This window comes from Drosophila suzukii, chromosome 3 (assembly GCF_043229965.1).
Source record: "Drosophila suzukii chromosome 3, CBGP_Dsuzu_IsoJpt1.0, whole genome shotgun sequence".
Lineage (NCBI taxonomy): Eukaryota > Metazoa > Arthropoda > Insecta > Diptera > Drosophilidae > Drosophila > Drosophila suzukii.
The window spans coordinates 1,149,575-1,171,024 of NC_092082.1; the positions used below are offsets into that span (position 1 = coordinate 1,149,575).

The 21,450-nt window shown below is 41.1% G+C and overlaps 1 protein-coding gene and 1 long non-coding RNA gene across 3 annotated transcripts in view; one reads left to right on the forward strand and one right to left on the reverse strand.

Annotated features, from left to right (window-relative positions):
• Glut1 (Glucose transporter 1) overlaps nucleotides 1-21,450 on the forward strand; it is an 85,171-nt gene that overhangs the window by 39,264 nt on the left and 24,457 nt on the right. Inside the window, 1 exon segment of the mRNA XM_065864398.2 lies at nucleotides 13,822-14,109. Coding sequence (XP_065720470.2) covers nucleotides 14,100-14,109 — 10 coding nt within the window. The 5' untranslated portion in view covers nucleotides 13,822-14,099.
• On the reverse strand, nucleotides 1,105-4,260 carry LOC139353214 (uncharacterized). 2 transcript variants are annotated; one of them, XR_011604390.1, is made up of 2 exons: nucleotides 3,773-4,260; nucleotides 1,105-1,741 (listed from the first exon to the last, which is right to left on the reverse strand). It is a non-coding gene; the product is annotated as an uncharacterized lncRNA (long non-coding RNA). The 2 variants fall into 2 exon arrangements; XR_011604389.1 differs by lacking the exon at nucleotides 3,773-4,260 and adding an exon at nucleotides 2,019-2,643.

Sequence of the window (21,450 nt, forward strand, 5' to 3'; positions counted from 1 at the left end):
ATTTTTGCTGCCGCGCTTAACTCCGACGCCTTTGCAAATCCCTTTATAATTAAGTCGGAAAAGCGGCGGCGGCCGAGAGAAAGTCATTTAACAATATGAAAAGCTGCTCCGCTCCCACCATAATTGAACTATTTGGTTTTCATAATTGAAATTCTCCCCAGACAATTCAATAATAATTATACAGAGAGGCTCTGTCTGTCTCCTGCGGCACGTGAAAAATTTAATTAAGTAACTTATTGCTATTATTTGCATTCCTTTCTGCGGCAAAGATAATTCGCAGCATTTCTCCTCTTTTTTTGCGGAACTCGTGCCTTTGTCCTCGCCGTAGTAATTAAATAAATATTAAATATTTGGCGAGCGAAAGCGGCAAAAACTATAATTTAATATATTCCCCCTGCATTTTCCTCAGCCAAAGTGTTCGATATTATTGCCGAGATATTTGCGCATATTTGAGCGCTTTAATGGGGCCATGCCGATAAGGTGGGGGTTGAGGATGTGGGGAAAACCGGGGACAGCTCGAATGGTAAATGATGAAAAATGCTCTGCATTTTCCGCACCTTTTTGTGTGGCCAGGCGGAATAAAAGGAGCAAAGGAAAGATCCAAGAAATAAAGAAGCCAACGCACAAATATTGGCTCGCTATTTTTTCGAATGAATTATGACTGCGCCGAGGGTCGTTGAGTGGGTGGAAAAGGGGGTGGAAAGGGGGTCTGAAGCAGCTCAGTGGCGCGGAGTGCCGGGAAAAGAAATTTTCAAGGGGGTCGATGGTTGGACGAGTGGCCAACCGAAAGGTGTTCGAAGGTAGTTGAGCAAATAGTTTTATTGAAACCGATATTAGCATATGCCAGGAATCGGAAAGAACAAACAGGGGGAATCGAGAGAATGTTGAGGGAAAAGCTGACAGATTGTGGGGGGCTAATCGGAGGGGCGGATATTTTCGATGGCGAGTTATTATTTTAGTGCTGGGCATTAGAGATTTAAAATCGTGCCCCTCTTCAGGTTTGGAAACTTATTTTAGAGTTTAAGAAGAAACAGGAGTTTTAAAGCCCATTTAATAGTGCCTTACAGTATGAAAAAATATATTAAATTATTATTATTATTATAAATTATCATTATTATTAAATAATTTATTTTTAGTAAAACCTATCTTTAAAGTTAACATATTCCATTAATCCATGTTAATATTTAACGTGACGTTTTAATTTATCACCCATGTTACTATTGTATCTTTGACAACCTTTTGAGTTCAGATGTTTTTTTCCATCAAAGGATGTCCTGGAATATCCCTCGCTGATCCTCCGCCCCTGATTTCTTCACTCTGCTCTTATTTTAGCACTCTTTTTGTTATTTTTCCTTCGGCACGCGTTGGCCTCTTTGTTGTTTGTGCGCCTTTCTCCTTTGCTCCTACCGCTTCTTCCGCTTTCCCCGCTTTCTTCAGCTGCTCCTGCTTCTTATGGCCGGCCATTGTTGTTGGTTTCTTTACTGACAACATAATAATAAGTTTTCTCGCTCTCCCCCTATATGGTTTATGTTGTTTTCCCCCCTGTTGCTGTATTGCGGGCCACACTTTCAAAGGCCAACCTGCAGCTGCTGCTTCTTTCTCTCCTTTCTCCTTTCTCCAGATGTTGTTGTATTTGCCGTAGTTGTTGTTGCTCTTGTGGTATTGAGCGCAAAAGTTTACGGAACGCAGAGGGCGGGGTGTAAAGGGGGCCAAAAAATATAATGCACGCACATACAGGACACTAAAAAAAGTGGATAAGAAATAATATTGGGAGTGTTATTAACAAAATAAAGAACAGCGAAATATTATGACAACTACGAGTGAAAAAAATTGAATATCTTATTTTAATCAGATCACTTAAAAACAAAAAAGGAAAATTTAGCATTTTATTATCCTAGGATAGTTATAAAATTATTTGAGGTTCAATTAAAAGTACTTTAATAATAATAGAAAAATTTTATAAATACTTTGTATTAATAATTTCATATCGTTATCTCACTGTATTATAATTATAGAACCTTTAATCTCCTTAGATTTCTCGCTGTGTAAGCAGGGCAACTGGCCATAACTGCATGTTTTTGACTGTGTTTGTGTGCGTGTGCGAATGTCCTTTACACCGATGTAAGTGTGTGTGTGAGTGTACCGCCACCATTCCGCCAACTTGGATTTTCCTTCGTTCAGCGCTTTATGGCGATGGCCGCCCAATGTTTTTCGCAGCCGTGTCCTTTACACACACTTTAAATTATTTATTTTTACACTTTTGCTGTAACACATTTTCCGCCGTCCGTGTGTGCGTGTGCGAGTCTGGATTGTTGTTGCAGCCTACGAAAGTTGCTCGCTGTATTTGTGCTTGTATTTGTATTTGCCTGCGCACATGGCTATCCTCTATCCCCGCCCCTTTCACCACCCCCCTCGACTGCAGAAACTTGTAAATTATTTGCCTTTTGCCTTTATTCCTTACACATACGCGCACAAATTGTCTTGAGTTTATGTGTTAAACTTTACATCCCATCCTTAGCGGAAAATGGGGGGGGGGGGAAATTATGGGGGTGGGCAGTGGGAGGGAGGGTGGTAGGTGGGTGGTGCGTCATTGTGGTGCTCCGTGTTTCAGTCGCTTACACTTGAAAACTTTGCAGTAATCACAGTTTTTGTTTTAAATTTAGATTCGAGTTAAACAGTTTTTTTTAAAGAAAGGTATAGAAATGATACGAAATTGTACTAAATAATCTCATTACGATATGATCTTGAACGAAGCGTTTTAAAAATACCTCTACGATTTATAACATTAAGTTTCCAATTATTTCCCTTTTATAACAATCCCTTCTTATACATTGTTGTGTTAGAAGTTCGGAACCAACTCTGATTTCTTGCAGTGCAGCTGGCTTGGCATGTAAATGATATGTTCCCTTCGGCCACGTCCACGCTCGCAAGATGGAAGCGCAGAAGACGACGACATGGTTGCCTTTTATTGCTCCTACGCCTCTGCAAAACCCCCCTGCCCCCTCTGTTTTGTTCAGCTGTCGTGGCCGTTGAACAAATGAACAACATAAATAATTGCAAAGGCCCACACACACATGCACACTCGATCTGGGAAAACTCGCACGCACACTGACAAAGAGTGGGAAAATCGCAAGATTCCCAAGAAACGTTTGCAGCCTTCGAATTGAGATTAATGAGCAGCAAAAGTGATTCAAAGTCAGCATCCTCGCCTGCAACAATTTGTGCCCAGAACATTAAACTATGGCGCTTTATCTCAACACATTATATGGATTTATTGGGGATATAACTGAGAACTAGTTCAAAGAGATAGTGGCTACCATGTGCTTGTGGTCTTGTAATCTTTTAAGCAGATATATATAGTTCTCTTTTAAACATATCAAATATTAAAGACTATTTTTATGTTATGAATATTATTCATAATGATGATAATGATGATATTAATGCTATTTCTGGGATCTGGTTTTACCAACTTATTTATCAACCCAACAATAAATTATAAACTGACTATATGGAATATCCGCTCTATTAATTACCTCAATGGAGTAACGTGGGTTATTGGATTTGGCAGGGAATTATCGAAGCATCGGCTTGAGTGCATGTGCTATCAATATCCACATAATTGCAAATACTCCAGAGGCACGCGCTACTGGCAACTCCCTTACCCCATACCACTCAAACCAGCCCCACCCCATTTTCGATTTAATCGGCACTCGAGAGTTGACACCCCGCACACTAATTGCCGCAACACCCTCGTGCGGCATTAAGGTCTTACCTGATAACAGACCGCAATCGAAACCGAAATCGAAATGGGAATCGGAATCCGACGCGGAATACGAACCGAATCAGAATCAAAAGCCCGACTGTCGTGTAATTGCAGATACAAATGCGATTACACTAAGTAGCTTGTCTCGATAATAAATGTGCCAACTGAAGGGGGTGGTGGATAGTGGGCTGGTGGGTGGTTCGATCCGCTACCTTGTCTATGTGGAAATCGAAATCGGAATCGAGTGTGAGCCTTGCTTTCACTTTCCGCTCGCCTTGCCGCAGAGAATCCAAGTTCGTTTTGTTCTCGCGTCGTATACGTAATTAACAACACGGCGAATGCTAAATTATTTGCTTATGGAAAACTCGTTCCTCCCTCGCTGCTTTCATCTATTTTTACGTGCTTCTAGCAATCACCATATGATAATTAAATGCTGGTTTCAAAATGGGATTGCCTCGTAAAGGTAGCACTAATGGTTTATGAGCTAACCAACTAACATAAACTTTATAGTTTGAATACACTTTGAATGGGTGAGAAAATTTTATAAGCAAGTATACTTCTTAGTTTTGCTTCTAAAAAATGGATGATAGTTAAAGACTGAATTAACATACTTTCCAGGAAACTAAACCACATCTTTCTTATTGGTTTCCCATCATAATCTATAAGTATAGTTCTTAGACCTATTTAAAATGCGTTTCTGATAATGTTGATAGATTGATACTCATTAAATACCATTTAAAGTAAAGGTTCATGGCATGGTAGACAGATCATCTTTACTTCCTAGAAATGGCTCTTCCACAGAATCTATGTAAGCGTATTCCAGTGCTCGCCTGGAACTCTCTAGCTCTCCATTTTCCGTACCCCTCGCATTGTTTTTACCTCTCGATCGTCCAGTGAGCATATAACTAACAACTCTGGTCTGGCAGGTTTTACGGTTTAATGGCTCTCTGGCTTACGCTCTTCCAATCTCCCAGACTTACAATCTTCCACTCTTCTCGATAGCTCTCTTTCACTTCCACTCCCACTCTCTGCGCTTTCGATTCTCCACTTTTCTTCGGATCAACGCTCAGTTTTAGCTGGAACTTTGCCGCCGTCAGTCATTTCCAATTTCCAGACAGGCTGTTTCGGTTTCTATTTTTCGCGCAGGTGTAAACAATTTTAATTAGTGTGGCTTTTAGTGCCATACTCCTTCGTTCCAATCTCCGTTATCAGTCGCGTAGTGCTAATCGTCTATGTATATCTCAAGTACTCCTGAACCCGTAATGAGTCGCCTCAATTCTTTTTTCGGCTAATCACTTGTATCAATAAAAAATTAGGGGTTATCGCTCTGTGTTTATTCCCAAGACATAAGTTAATTAAGAGCGCGGTGAAACAAAGAAAGGTGAGCTGAAAATTCAAGAAGAATGCGTCTTTAATCTTAACGCAGCTGTCTCACTCCCACCCGTACTGCCCGTCCCTTTCACTCCGACAAGTGGCAATAACATGACACACGACCAAGTGTAAGTGAGAGGGGAGAGAGAAAGGCGGTGGAGTTGAAAGAACCCGACAAGATAAAGCAATAAACGAAAATTGCAACAAGTTTGCGCGTTTAAAAACAATTGCATTTCCATTTAATTTTAAAACGAAAATCACGATGCTGCAGCACCAGCAACAACAGCAACTACAGCTCAACTCAATTAAAAACCTTCGGCAGCCGGCAAAAAAGATGAATTGAATTGTGCAAACACAGGGACAGCAAAAACAACAGACATAAACTTCAACGCTGCACGCCGTTACTCTTTTTTCCCATCGCTTTTTTGCTCATGTATATATCGGATGTGATTACAGTAAAAATCGCGTAACACATACCATCGATAAAGAAAAATGCCATCCTCCTACAGTCCCGGTAAAAAAGAAATCGTAACATGTAGCTTCACGGAGATCTAGCTATCAATTTCACATAAAATATTAAATTCAAGAATCGCTTTATTTTTAAGTACTTAAATTTATTTGTCTATAATAACATCTATATAAAGATTAATTTATGGTCCAATATCTATTTGAATTGAATAATAATATCACATAGAAGGAACCTTATAGAACTATGCTTATAGAATCTTACCAAAAATTATTTTCACATACCTAAAAATGTTAATCTATGTTTATATAGCCATACTCAACTGATAACTTTAATTTACAATTGCCAAGTTACAAGCATAAATTTTTGAATGACAAGTTTGCGTGAACGCCGAGTGGTTTCTTGCTTGCCAAAGGCAAATACAATTACTGATTGCGGTTAATTGTGGTTTATTTTCTAAGGTGTTATCACATCATTGCAAAAACTTGTCATTTCTTCAAGGACAAGCTCTTAAATCATTATATTTGTTTGCTTTCACAATATGGCCTCTTAAGATTTAAACCAATTAACCTTTGATCAGGATTTCTGGCTCCTTAAATTCGTAAAGTACTTCAACAAAGGTATTCACCTCCTTAACAACTTCTTTAAACTAATTGCAGCATAAGCAGCTCTAAAAATAGAACAATCATGATAATAGAGTCCAGATAGTAAAGTTATTGATTTCAAATGACATGCCAAAAATAATCTTTATTCTTGGTGGATCCAGACCTAAATTTGTGTTTAAAAATAGAAAGGAAATGATTGAATATTCCTGATAATAAAATTGTAGAATGATGTGCCAAAAACTAATCTGAATTGAGTAATAAGTTAAACCCACGTGTTTTCCTGCCTTGTTAAAGTCTATCTTAACCAATATTGATTGTATTTCGTTGTTCCGTTTTTTCCATTGGTACTTCAACTTGTTTGCTACTTTGCCGCTGTTTATGATTTTTATGGTCCTTCCACGTGACTAAGCAAATGCCATCCAATTTATAGGGGAATCTATCAAAAACAATTCCCCGCACATTTTTCACTCATCTTTATTAAACGATATTTTCGTGTGTTTTATATAGCCACGAAAAAATGCACTTCCGCTTTTTTAGGTTCCATTTTTAATGCGTACCCAATCGAACTCGATGACGCTCGTATACGGAGTGTTTCAAGTTAATAAACAGAAATTGGTTTCGTAACTATCTCAAAATTTTGAGAAGGCAGTTAGAATTTCATGATCTGCAATGAATTTCCATCAAATGTGAGGATTGATTGGCTCAGGGAACTCTGGGAGTTTGACAGTGTTTTTAATTTAGGAAACCCCATTCTGATACTCTGAGTGCATCGATACGCATCAAAAAGGAGGGGACACATATCTTTTTTACACAGAGAAAAAGTAAATGCTTACAATATGGCATTTTTAAATATTAATTAATTTTATTTTTTCAAACAAAAATCGGTCAAAAAATACTACATTTCATAGTACGATACCTCTTTAAATACTTTAAAATGTATCGACTTGCTACCAATTTAGATGACATTTTCTCCCTGTTTAGTGCATTTTCCTCGCTTCTGGCACACCTGCTAAGGTGAAGAGGAGCGAAACTGCAGCAGTTTCCCCAAAACATCGAATCATCAAAATTGCATTGAAACTATTTCAACTTTGCCGGGCAGCGCGAAGGCGGGGTGGAAATGGAAAAGCGGGAGTGGCAGGAAAAGGATGGGGACTTGGTGTTAGTTGCTGTTTTCAGGCAACTGCAGAGATGCCGCTTAAAAATTCATGAGTGCGAAAAGCCACAGCAGGAAAAGTCGCATATAGAAGCAGTTGAGAGGGCGAGCAAAGTTTCGACAGGCAAACAAAAATCATAACGGAACCAAGGAGGATTGTGTCGGCGGATTCCCAGGACCTTTTCCGCCCCTTTTCACTCCTCGACCATAGGAATGAATGTTTATTGAAAGACAATGTCACTACAGAGGCGAAAAGAAAAGCTGGAAAACTGGGGGCGGGCTGGGGAAGGAAAGACGAAGGCAAGGATAGCGGGGCTCGCGACCAGAAAACCTCAAAAAGGCATGAAATGTCAGAGATTTGACGCTTTGGGAGGTTCGGGTAGTTAGGTCATCGGGCCCCTCCAGGAATTGCTGGCTGCTCATATGCAAAGTCGACTACAGTGGGGATTATGGAAAAATAGGATATTAAATAACATATTCACTTCTGTTTCTAAGTAAAATTGAAATCACTTCTGAACGTGTTTTAAAGTATACTGCAATATTTTTTGAATCTAAAATCTTGTTTCAATTGCATACTTTTAGGCAAGTAATTTAAAAGTGAAAGTGGTTTTAGTGAAAGCCACACATTCCAAATACAACCAAAACGTTATCAGATTTTTTTGAAATAATTACAACCAAGTTCAACTGTTCTAATTTGATTTTATATAGGTCTTAAGCTTTGGTATTTTACATACATAATATTTCCGTAAGCATTCATTTTTTGACTTCCTTTTTTTGGTGTAGTCTTAGCATAGGGTATAACTTTGTGAGATTCCACTGTAGGCCACTGGGAGAAATGGGACTGAGAACTTCAGGCTGCTGTCATTGTCGTGGGGCAACAAAACAAACTGTAGCAGCGCAAGAAAACACCGCAGAATACGAATACGAAAACTGGGAAATGGGAATGGAAAATGGAAAACGGGGCTGGGCCAGACTTTTGCTTTTCATTCATACGAAATTACCTGCGGCCAAGAGCTTAATGCCAGTTGGACTGCAAAATCCACTTAGGAAGTTGATACAATCAGTTCCTCTCCGGCCAGAGATGCAACCACTCCGAGTCGAGCCGACCCCACCTCCCCACATCCTGCTCCTCCGCTCCTCCATTTCCCAGTGCATCCTGTGGCCTGCATGAAGGACGAGGACGAGTATCTGGCTGTGGATGTGGATGTGGATGTAGATGGATTCATTAAAACGAATTGCTGCGAGTTTTAAGGCCTGCCTTGCAACGAATGGCAGCCAACGATGCACAAACAAAAAATGACATCTCTTCTCTTTGGAAATTACCTAAGCAAAAAAATGATTTTAAATGTTAGTACGACCTATATAATTAAACCAATAAGTTTAAGATATTAAAACAATTACAGTACCTATCATAGAAAGTATGAACACGAAGTTGTCTAACTTTCAGTTCCATGATAAACCGCTGTGATGCTTTCAGTTTTAAATTATCTTTTGTTTTCAAATTTATTTGGTTCAATTGTATTTGACGTACATACCATTCAACTTAATATTTTACTTTCATTTATAGTTTTCAAGTATAATACGGTCTTACTCTTTTCTTGGGTGCTCAACCCAGTTTACATTTATTTCTCGCCGTGCACATTTTTATCCCTGTCTGAGTGTGTGGCAGTCGTCTGTGTGTGAGTTGTTTTTGGGGTTTTGTTTCGGGACTCATTGACGTGCAACATATATGGTGAGGGGGCGTGGCCGGTCTGCGGCTACTGGGATTGGTTTTGTTTGCGCCGCAAAGTATGCAACGGCTGCTGGTTGCAAGTGCCCCTGGGAAAGGGGTCGTGCAAAGGCTTAGAAGGGGGTGTTCAGGGGGCTAAAGGGCTCCATGGGTTGGGGAATGAAATTTGGCTTGGCTGCCTTATTTCGGTTAAAAGTTTAGCCCCATCCAGAACTGGCCACAAGTGGAAAACGCATTAAAACTGCAAATTAACTGGAGAATAGAGCTGATGATGATCTAGAAACCCCGACGCCTAATTAGGGAAAGAGGTTCCGCCCTTCGAGTTGCATTCGCAGAGCCCAGCTCTGAGGTCTGTTAATTATTTATGCTTTACATTTAAATGCACAGCTTAGACTAAAACACACACTCGAAAACTGGGCGTGTTTCCACGGCCTTTGAGCCGCTCCGTTTTCAAGTGGAAAGTGGAGGAGAAAGCAGGCAGCTGCTGGGGCAACACTTCCGCATCGGGAAAATGGGAAAAGAAAGCATAAAGCATACAGACGACTCCTCCACACACTCGCACACTGAGAAAGCCAGATAGGCTGGCATATTGTGCCTACGCATACATTTGCACAGACAAGCACAGACCCAAAGAGCATCCTACATCCTGCGTCCTTACATCCTGCATCCTAAATCCAAAGTGGAACGGAGTCGAGTCCCCAGACCGACTGAACTCCATGTAACATGTTAATGAACTGCGCCAACTGTGTTTGCACAGAACTTAGTGTAATGTAATCCAGGCTGGGCACAGAACCAAGCTGGGAGCCCTAACATGCACTGCGGCAAAAGGGGGACCAGTCATCGATATTGATTCGAGGGGTTTGAGGATCATCTGTATACGATATCTTGTATGACAGTCGCAAAGATTTCACGAATCTCTCATAAAATTTTTATAACTTAAACAATCTCCAAAAAGTGCCAAAAAATATGCTATGATTATATCGGGCTTCAAAGTACGTAGGTCATTTTCTCGCTGCATACTTCCAAACACTATTATGGGGTTTTAAATTCTCTTAAGATTTCTGTTTCGTTCCATAATGGTTATTCTTATTTAATATTTGAAATTTTTAACAAACCACTCAATATATTCTTCTGTAACCCATTGTATTGTATTAAGCTAGAAGATTACTTGGAATGTAAAATCTAGCAAGGCTTACCTTGTTAGATTTAACCACTGAAACGTAGGCCCCAGCTCTTCAGCTTCCTTGTTTTTGACCTCAGTGTACGTATGAGTGTACCCACGCACACCCACACACACACTGGGACCCACTCACACCTCAACGCCCGATGTGTCGAATGTTACGCTAAGGAGTAACTTTGACATTTACCATTCAAGGCTTATGAGTGCCACCGCAGTGGAGGGGGGTTCGGGATCCCAAAAAGGGGGCAGCATATCATGTAACCCGCCCGGGCAATTGCCTTATGGTTATTTTCATAGCCCTGGCCTGGCCACAAAACTGCGAGCCAAGTGTGACACCGACATGGACAGGGAAATGGAGAAAGGGGAAAGAGAAAGCGGGCGAAGGACCAGGAAACTTGAATGGAGGCTGGGTGGACTGAGTGGGTGGCAAAAGGACGAAAAACGAAGGACGCAGCCTGTGCGAAGAAAAAAATGCGAGTTTGCAACGGCGACAATCCAGCTGGGATTTTCTCATTTTCTTCTTCTTGGCGTAGAGGTTTTCCTGTTGGTACTTTTGTTGTGATAGGAAAGGACACGTAAGTGCAAAGGCCTTACATAGAGGACATCATCAGGTGGAAAATTAAATTGCATTTAAGGCAATTGACAGAAGAAGACGACAGTTGGGCCCCATGTGGTGATGAACACTTCTGGAAGGGATCGGAAAGTGCCTTGGTAAATTATTGGACGCAAACTCAGCAAAACGATGTGCTCACTTTGCAATTTTGAATAGATTCTATTGATTGAGGGAGCAATCTTAAACTGAGGCGGTATACACTGTGTTAAAATGTAAATCTTATGTGTGACTACCTACTTGGAATTTTTTTTAAATTTAAAATTTCACTTTTATAGATCGATAAGGTTAAAAGTAATAAACTTTGTGTATATGGGAAATAAACGAAATGATATATCCCTAATCGTAATTTGAATGTTCCCAAACTAAAATAATATAATATTTCCTATCTATACTTTAATATTATTTTATAAAATGAAAGGATCCACAACTGATTTCCATTTACCGGAACCCTTGAAAGGAAGATCCGATTTAATTTAAAATGCATAATCTGAGAACCCTTAAGCATCGATTAGACGCTTTTCCGTAATAAAGTGGACTCAAGGAGCTATCAGCTCTACTTTCCTTTCTTTTTTCCATGTGCAAATCAGGTGCAGTGCTTGAACGTCATAATTATTCATATTGTTGGCCGAAAGTCAGATAACAGTGGGCCAGAGGAGGAGCAGGGGGAGGCAGGTCCTGGCCACTTGCACTTGCTGCAGTGTCATATTAATTTAGTCAAGTGGCCACTTAAATTTTGCCACGACTACAACTACGGCAGAGCGAGATGGCTGTAGTGAGGAAAAGAGAGATGGTTATAGAATGGGCGAAAGAGGGGGAGCGAGCGGAGGGATTGGGAGGACGTTAAATGTGCAAATGGCAATGCCAGGCTGTCCTGACTGCCATCTCTTTCTTCTCCCTTATCACCATCGCCCCCTCTCTTTCCGCCCTCCTCCTGCCGTCTCTTTCTCTTTTTGAGGTTGGAGTGTCTGTGTGAGATTTGCATAAGTGCATGGGTATTAGCCTGGGTAGAATGTCACTGACTTTTGTCAGCCGCCTGTCAAATGGGCGCCCAAAAGTGTGCAAAGCGAAAGCGGTGAAAGTAGTAGTAGCAGAATATACAGAATATAGAAAGTGGAAAGGGAGGGGGCGAAGGAAGGAGACAGCCGCAGCGAGAATGCCTAATGATTACAAATTGCCAGTGGCAATTTTAATAACCGCCACGACCGCAGAGCAATAAATAAAATTCACAATAAACACATTGCAACAAAGGAAAATCTAGAAGCCGAAAGCGGCTTTAATGCATAGCTGCGATTAATATTAATTTCATGCGGTGCAGCGCACAGTCGGAGGCCATCTATCCCAACATCCATCCATCTGGCGAAGTCAAGCCGAGGCGGCTTTAAATGTGGCATAAAGGCCGGGGAAATGCAGTCCTGCAGATGAAGATGCAGACGCTGATGAAGTGAAGTTGATGGGCTCGAGAAGGGGCGGGCGAAATGGGGCCCAAAGACGAGGACAATGCCGCCACATCATGCGCATCATTAGCCGAGATGCGGAGCCAACTCTGAGTAAAACCGTTCTACACGAAGAGAAACACAACTAGAAAGATTCTACTAAGTAATTCAGCAATTTGTGTACCAAAAAACAGAACGAGTAAAATTCGAAAGGTATTCACCCTCAAAAGAAATAAGGGAATTCAAGAAATTGACATTTAATACCTATAAATACGGCTTTAAGCTTTTTAAAAGAGCTTACTGTGCGCATTTCCATTAGCATTCTGTATGTAAAATATACTGTTATATGCTTAATAGGTGATGACAAATATTTAATAATAATTCTACATTAGTTACACAGTTTTTATCTGCACTTGTAAGGATATCCAACTTTTCCCCAGTGCATTCACATTCACTGCAGGCTGTTTCGCCTTACCCCCTCGCATTTTCCAGCTCATTTCGGCTGCAAGAGATTTTCCTTGTTCAGTTTGTGCTTCGGCAGCGAATTCAGCCCCGAATCGCTGCTACGCTCGATGCCAGATAACCAGATTCTAATTGGTATCCATAACTGTGGGTCGCAACCCCCAAAATTTGATATACTCAACAGCTCTCGACTTGCTCGCTGCCGCAGAGCACCACTCACCAAAACACACTCGGCTCGCACGGCTTTCCCCATTTGCATATTCATTTTCCACATAATCATCATCAGCATCGTCAGGCCCGTGTGTGATCCGCACTGATGGAAAACTATCAAATTCATGGAGTAATTAACAAAGCTGCGAAGGGGGAAATGGAAAGTGGAAAATGAGGAGGGTTCGCCAGCATTTGGGCGCCTAAAAATAGAATTTAATTTGACTTTTGCCAGTTGGCAGCCATACACCTGTGGGAAAAAGGACTGGGATTGAGGGCCAAGACCCCCGCTGATGTGCTGACAGCATTAATTTAAATGCGGCTGTGTGATTTTGCCGCTTGGCATGCCAGCCAGTTGCTTAAAGCCGGGAGTAAACATTGCAAATTAATTCGGTAAAAGCCCCAAACCAGGGTGTAAAACTCCCCCGGCCAAAATGCAGCGTTGAACTGGATACTATTTGGAATTAATATGTATCTTGTTTCAGCCAAAAAAAAGTCACCAAAAGCATTTTTTAAGGTGTTTATTAATTTTTTCCCCAATTTATGTTTAGCAACTATTTTTTCCCCAACTTAAAACCTTCTGCCGCCATAAGTCCACTCTTTTCATAGCTTATAAACTTGAAAAGTGTTGTTTATAATAAAGAGAAACACTTTGGCTGAAAGCAAAAATTTAAAGCTGGTGTGCTAATGGAATCTGGTGATTAGTACTAAGAATATACAGTCCCCTTTGAAAGCGGACTCCCGTTAAAAAACCTGCAGTGTGCAGTAGTCTGCAGTGCTAAGCCGACTCCATTCCCGCTCTTCTGACTCATTTCCCTCGCTTTTTTCTCTTTTTGCAGCTCTCCGGTGCTCGGCAAACGACAAAACTAATTTATGGCATTAAAAATGCATATTTTCTAGCAGTGCGTCGCCAGTTTTTATCATTTGCCAGAAAGGCAAAAGGCGCAATCCACCAGCAGCTGTGCCAGAAAAATACGGAGGGAAGCTAAGAAGACACGTCGGTGGAGAATTGGATTTCGAGTCCGAGTCCGAGGCGGAAAGTTCTTTAGTCAGCAGCCGAAGGAGCGCAGGATAATTCACATTTTTTCCACGGTACTGGCAACGAAATGGCTTTCCTATGTGCACCGGTAAGTTTCGCTTTATTTGGTTCTCACTTTTCCCTCCTTTTTATCCGAAATCCCCCATACATCATGTCTCGATACTGCAGTAAAATTATAAGGAAATGGTTTGCACTTATGGCGAACATCATTCTTAACGCGCCACACGCTGCGTATGCGTGATATTTTATCCATTAAACTTTTCCGCGCTCTCGTCACTCTTCGTTGGCAAGTGATTTTAATAATGTGAAAAATGTCAGATCGTTATGCTTAAACTGCCGCGTGAAGCACGATATGGTCCCAAACTCTTGCATTGATGGATTGCAGGCGGTGAAATTAATCATACGCCGTGTGTGCTGCAACAGTTATGCCTCTTTAAGTGCGCCGTATACTGGTGTACTGATGCCAAGGGGTGGATGCTCTAGAGGGGCATCTGAACTTCGTGGATGTTGACAAATAAACACATGCCATAATACGTGCAAACTCTGGTCGAGAATAACGAAAACAACAGCTACGGCTGGATAGATAGAAGCCGAAAATGGAGAGTTTGCCTTGTATTAACAGCTGCCCGCACAGTCAATACTCCCCGTAGATTTCGAGGATCCCAGGGATGCGGGAAGCGTCGAATTTGGGGGAGCAACAAGCAATGACAATGGCGGCTCGGCATCGCATCCGCATCCCAAAAGCCAACAGCCAAGACAAGCTGGAGGCGGAGGCCCATCTGGCGAGCTCTGGGACAGTGGAAAACACCAAGCGATTGGAAGCAAATAGATTCTAACTTTACTTAGCATTTTATTGAAAACCATTATCGATTGTCACTGTGCTTAATGAAGTTTTTCAGGTTCCCTTGATTAACATTTCTATGCCTAAGAGACCCTTTAATACATATTTACAAGCCCAAAAGCAGGCAATGTTTTGACTAATTTCTAGTTCACTTTTTTGCAATGCCTAAAAGCAGGCAATGTTTTTGTCAATTTGCTGGCTTACTTTTATTTGCAAGCCTAAAAACAGGCAATGTTTTTGTCGAACTTCTGGCTAACTTTTTATTTGCAAGCCTAAAAGTAAGCAATGCTTTCGACAAATCCACATGATAACCTCTGGAACATTTGAAAATAAATGTCAATTCCAGATCATTATAGTCTACACTTTTATTTACAAGAACAGGAAAAGGTGTGGATGCTGGCAAAAGAATATACTCCGAAATATCAAAGTAGCAATCCTCTGTGATCTTTCAAAAACTGAGAATCCATGGGGATTTTTCCAACACGCTCCACTGTTCTCTGCCGAATCCTGGCCCTCTCTATCCCTTTTTGCCACTGCCGTCGACTGCCGGCTGTTGTGAGTGCTGATTGTCAAGTGCTCGACCCAGACACGTGCTTACACAGCTATCCACAGCCATCCTGCAGCTGCCACGCCCCTCCAACCCATTCCGCCGCCCCTCTCAATATTTGTTGAATTTCGAGTTAAGCAAACGTGCAAGTGTATTTAATTTGTGATATCATCGAGGGGCAGGATGCTGGGGATTGGAAAGAGGGTAGTGGGCAGCAGTGAGGTCACTCGGCTTACCCGATCCTTGGGCAAGGGTTTTGGTTTCCCCGTGTGTGTGTGGCCATTAATGCAGCATTTAAGGATTTTGCGGTCTGAGCTGCATGCACTTCAATCGGAGGAGAGGCGAAACAATGCCACATTCAAGTGCATTTGAGCAGCAATAATTTTTGCGGTGAGCAAAGACAAAAGCCTATTAATGAACACACAGCAGCAACAACTACGTCTCGAATATCCTGCATTCTATCTGTGGTTGCAGGTGTGCGAGTGCTTGTGTGTGTTTGTATTTGTGTTTCTGAGGGCTTTATTTCATTTAATCAATCATGCATTTAGTGGACAAATCGTTTAAGACAAAAGCCCCCCAAGAAGCCGAGTTAAAAGGCTTTTCATCATTCAATTCGTACACGATTATGTCTCTGAATAGAAGGACTATCCCTCCATACATCAAGGGAAGTCAGCGTGGGTGGGCGGAGCCCTTTTCAGTTTGTGCGTCTAGTTAATTGAATTTTAAATTACGCCCCTCTTGAAAAATGATTAGCAGCCCCTCATGCATAAGTAAGTTTTCAATTCGGTTCGCTAATTTGATTTGCCGTCGAGAGCTGACAAAGGGTATCAATTATCGTGGCCAGCCTAGAATTATGTGCCGCAAGGATGGCATAATGCCCGATTACTCCCAGGGGGCGGGACAGGAGCCGAGTGCCCGGTTGGAGGCCACTTGTCACAACTGCCAGAACAGGCCAGTCCATGGACTTGGACTGCAGGCAACTTTTTGTCAATGGCCGGGCCTCAAAGTTGGTGCACAATGGGAAAAGTGGGGAAACGCGAGCTACTTTCGGTACCGGATGACCCTGCAGAAATATTGAAGCCTCAAGGATCAATACGTAAAATATATAAAATATTTAGTTAGTACAGTTTTGTTAAATATATATGGAAATTATATATAGCATTTACAAAGTTCTTAATGTGATGCATACTCTTAGACAGCAATGTAAGTGGTTTACAAACACTAGTGACTTATTTGTATGGTTTTTAAACTCCAACGAAAATCAGGGACCATAACATGGATAGTTTTATGCATCCGTTTCTAAGACACGTTGAATTTCGAAGCTCCCTTGTGGGATCATGGCTAATAACTTTTGCCTTTTTGACTTTATCGGCTCCCATCTTGATTGGCTATAAAGTTTGGACTCGTATATGCGGCATACGAAATTTGTGATATTTTTCTGTGTGTGTAGAGGGAGCCTTGCACTCACATGAATAACTGCTCAATGCCCGAGCACACACACTCGCCTGGCTGACTGCTTGCGTCATCAGCATCGTCAGTGGAGTATCAGCCTTGGCATGCAGTCAAAACGCAGCTTCTGCCCCTGATTCGCCCCCGATTCACCCCTCCCTCCGGCTCCTTTCCATATTTCTCTGGGCCTTTCTCCGCAACTATTTTTCTATGTCAGGGGACGAAGAAGACACAGGACGCAGGACGCAGGACGTGGATGCAACTGCCCCAGACTGCGACGGAGGCCATTGGATGTCATCAACTTTGCTTTGGCTCTGCCGAGAGCCTCCGCAAAGGCAGGGCAAACAAAAAGCTTAACCTCAGCACAAATTTAAGCAAATATTTGCCAGGCCTCCACCTTTCCCCCTCATTTCCTTTCCCCCTGGAGGCGACTCCTGCCCCTGCTTCTTTTCCATTGATGCAATTGAAGCCGGAAGCAGTTTATTTTTATTTTGCCTCTTTTTGCGGTGTCAGCAAAGAGTTTAACATTAAGCAGGTGCAAGGGGGCCACAGAGAAAGAAATCAACGATGGTTGTCTGGTGTCATAAGAACTCTGTTTACAACTATGCCATCAAATATTTTGATGACATCGAAGGCATTTAAAGTCACCTTTAAACGTGTCAGAAGGTATGCAATAGTTTTGAATAAGAAAGAAAATACCTTTATAAAAGCATAGTTTTAGCCACCCTTGGAAGAGATTTCAAAATCGTATTTATATCTCCACATTAAGATTTCTAAAATGGGTGTAGATATATTTTCGGGTTCCGGGTGACTTTTTGTTTATAAAGCACTCAATGTGAAATTGGCTTAACTTTGTTGTCTCTACAAATCAAATCTATTATTATGCAGAAACTTAAGGTCCTTGCAAATTAAGTTATGTCAGCACTTGGGTTAATATACAAATTATGAAAATTTTGAATTGAATAGCATTTATATATGCATTTCCCACATTTTTTCACCGTGCCCAAGGGATTCGCTTGATGTATGCACGATTTTAATCGGTTAAATGCCAGGGGAAATGGGAAAATGCAGGCCATATCTTCCCAGCAGTGCCAACTAATGATGCGCAAAATGTTTACAAATCATTTTGTCAATAACGAGGAAGGGCTGAAGGGGCGCAGGATCCAGGAGCCAGGATCCTTCGTCCTTCTCCTCCCGAATCGGGCCCATAATTTGCCCACATTTCTTGCATTCATCCGTTGGATGGAGCGGCCATGAAAAGGTCATTAGTGTGTGCGTGTGTACGCAAGTGAGTCTGTGTGTGTGACACAAATGGCCATTCAATATGCCAAGAAAGGGATGGGGGAGAGGGGTCGAAGGGTGGAAGGGTACAAGGGTTCGGGGGGCAGGACATGAGCTAAAGCCAAAGCCATAACAGCCACATGCTTTTTTCCACAACATTAACGCAAATTGCAAATAATAAAAATTCAAAATACCGAACCGTAGAAAAAGCAGCACGTGTTGCTGTTGTTGTGTGCCAACAACTATAATGTGTGTGTGTGTGTATGGGAGGGGGGGTTAAAGTGGGTGGTCCTGAGGAAAAACCACAACAACGAGCAGCCATGGGCACATTTATCGCAGCCAACGAGGCATTTTTTAAGTCCTGCAAAGGTTTACATATGGCCAATGCGAAAAAAAATAGATGGCATGGATGGGGAAAAAATGCAAGCACTATGGAAAAACGGAAAATTGTGTTAGGTTTCCCAGGGTAAATTTCCTGCCATTGAGCCTTAATTGATCCTTTGCGGCGAAGTCTTGCAAGAACGGCAGGTTGAACCGTGCACTTGTCTATAAAGACAGTATAATGGAATAATTAGTTGGGAAAAGTCTGTGAATAAATTATTAGACTATAATGACAACGTTTGACTTTTACTTAGAGTTTGACAAGATAGTGGTTGAAAAATATAAAAGGAGTATTACGTTAACTGTGGATAAAGATTATGTAATTATGTTACATTAATAAATATCTTAAAGCAATAAATCTTGAATATATTTTATAAAAGATGTGTAATTTTCTTCAGAACATTGGCCACAGTACTTACAAAAAACAAGGACTAAAGAAAAATAAACTTATAACCGGATATACCTCTGCACACCGCAAGATTCCGTAGATTTCTTCCTTTGCCAGCGAATCAGAATGGAAATCTATTTTATGCAGTGGCACGCAGGCTGGCCAAATCCTGCGGATCGCCCGCCCACATATGTGGCTGTGTGGGCGGGGCTTTTGGGAGCCCTGCTCCTGCGGCTTTCCCCAATTCTCTGCTCCTTTTCTCGGGTCCGTGACTGTCGAGGCGTTGGCGTAAATGCTTTGCGTATGCATCCATGCATGCCACGCCATCTCGTGCAGCCTCGTCCTTAGTCCTTCGTCCTTGGTTCTTGGTCCTCTTAGCCGGACCCGGGGATCCGGAGCTGCTGGCATACAATTTATGTGCGAAATATGGCGCCGCACACCTTTTACTTTGCGCTACCTGGCTTTTCTCTGCCGCTTCCTTTGCCTTCAGCTTTTCCTTGCCCTTTTCCCAGCCCTTTTCCGCTCCCGCTGTTTGTGGCCAACCTGCTACGTGCGGGACAAAATTAAAAGCCTTTGCATGCTCCACTTCCAATCCCAACGAGTCCTGCGGAACTCCTATTGAATGCAGCCAGGGCGGCTGCACTGGGGAAAACTTGGAGTTCCTTCAATATTCAGAATCTGTGGTATTGAAATGCCGAACTGGAGGACTATTAATTATAAAAAGTGTTTCGTTGAATCCAAAATGATTTTTCAAAGTTTTGATAAGCATTATCAAAGTAGGTATCAGCGCATAGCTTCAAACGGAGGTCAACATTCCAACCCTTTTTCGTATTTCCAATGGCCTTCAGAATGGAACCCAAAACAGAACTTCCAGATCCCATAACTTGACTTGTTGGATTCTGATTTAGACGTGGGATACCTCTATGAATTTGTGGTTGAATTCTCTAATATTCTACATTAAAATTTAACTTTAAAACGAGGGTACAAAATTTAACCCATTTTCATGTCCGATTTTTCCGTAATTCCAATGGTATTCAGAATGGGGACCCAAAACTGCACTTCAGGATTCCATAACTTAAGTTATTGTATCCCGATTTAGACGTGGGATACCTCTTTGAATTTGTGGTTAAACTATCTAAAAGTCTACATTAAAATTTACCTTTAAAACGAGGTTCAAAAATTTGACCCATTTTCATGTTCGATTTTTCCGTATTTCCTAAGGCATCCAGAATGGGAACCCAAGACTGCACTTCTGGATTCCATAACTTGAGTTATTGGATCCCGATTTAGACGTGGGATACCTCTTTGAATTTGTGGTTGAATTCTCTAAAAGTCTACATTAAAATTTACCTTTAAAACGGGGTTCAAAAATTTGACCCATTTTCATGTTCGATTTTTCCGTATTTCCTAAGGTATCCAGAATGGGAAACCAAAACTGCACTTCTAAATTCCATAACTTGAGTTATAGGATCCCGATTTAGACGTGGGATACCTCTTTGAATTTGTGGTAAAATTATCTAAAAGTCTACATTAAAATTTACCTTTGAAACGAGGGTCAAAAATTTAACCCATTTTCATGTTCCATTTTTCCGTATTTCCTAAGGCATCCAGAATGGGGACCCAAAACTGCACTTCAGGATTCCATAACTTAAGTTATTGGATCCCGATTTAGACGTGGGATACCTCTTTGAATTTGTGGTTGAATTCTCTAAAAGTCTACATTAAAATTTACCTTTAAAACGAGGTTCAAAAATTTGACCCATTTTCATGTTCGATTTTTCCGTAATTTCAATGGTATTCAGAATGATAACCCAAAACTGCACTTCAGGATTCCATAACTTAAGTTATTGGATCCCGATTTAGACGTGGTATACCTCTTTGAATTTGTGGTAAAATTATCTAAAAGTCTACATTAAAATTTACCTTTGAAACGAGGGTCAAAAATTTGACCCATTTTCATGTATCCAGAATGGGAAACCAAAACTGCACTTCTAAATTCCATAACTTGAGTTATAGGATCCCGATTTAGACGTGGGATACCTCTATGAATTTGTGGTTGAATTCTCTAAAAGTCTACATTAAAATGTACCTTTAAACCGAGGGTCAAAAATTTAACCCATTTTCATGTTCCATTTTTCCGTATTTCCTAAGGCATCCAGAATGGGGACCCAAAACTGCACTTCAGGATTCCATAACTTAAGTTATTGGATCCCGATTTAGACGTGGGATACCTCTTTGAATTTGTGGTTGAATTCTCTAAAAGTCTACATTAAAATTTACCTTTAAAACGAGGTTCAAAAATTTGACCCATTTTCATGTTCGATTTTTCCGTAATTTCAATGGTATTCAGAATGATAATAACTTAAGATATTGGATCGCGATTTAGACGTGGGATACCTCTATGAATTTGTGGTTGAATCCTCTAATAGTCTGCATTAAAATTTTACTTTAAGAAATGAAGTGAAATTTTTAATATTTTAACATTGTATGATTCTGGAAGAAAAACGATATTATTATTAAACTCTTTCCCTTGTATCCCCGA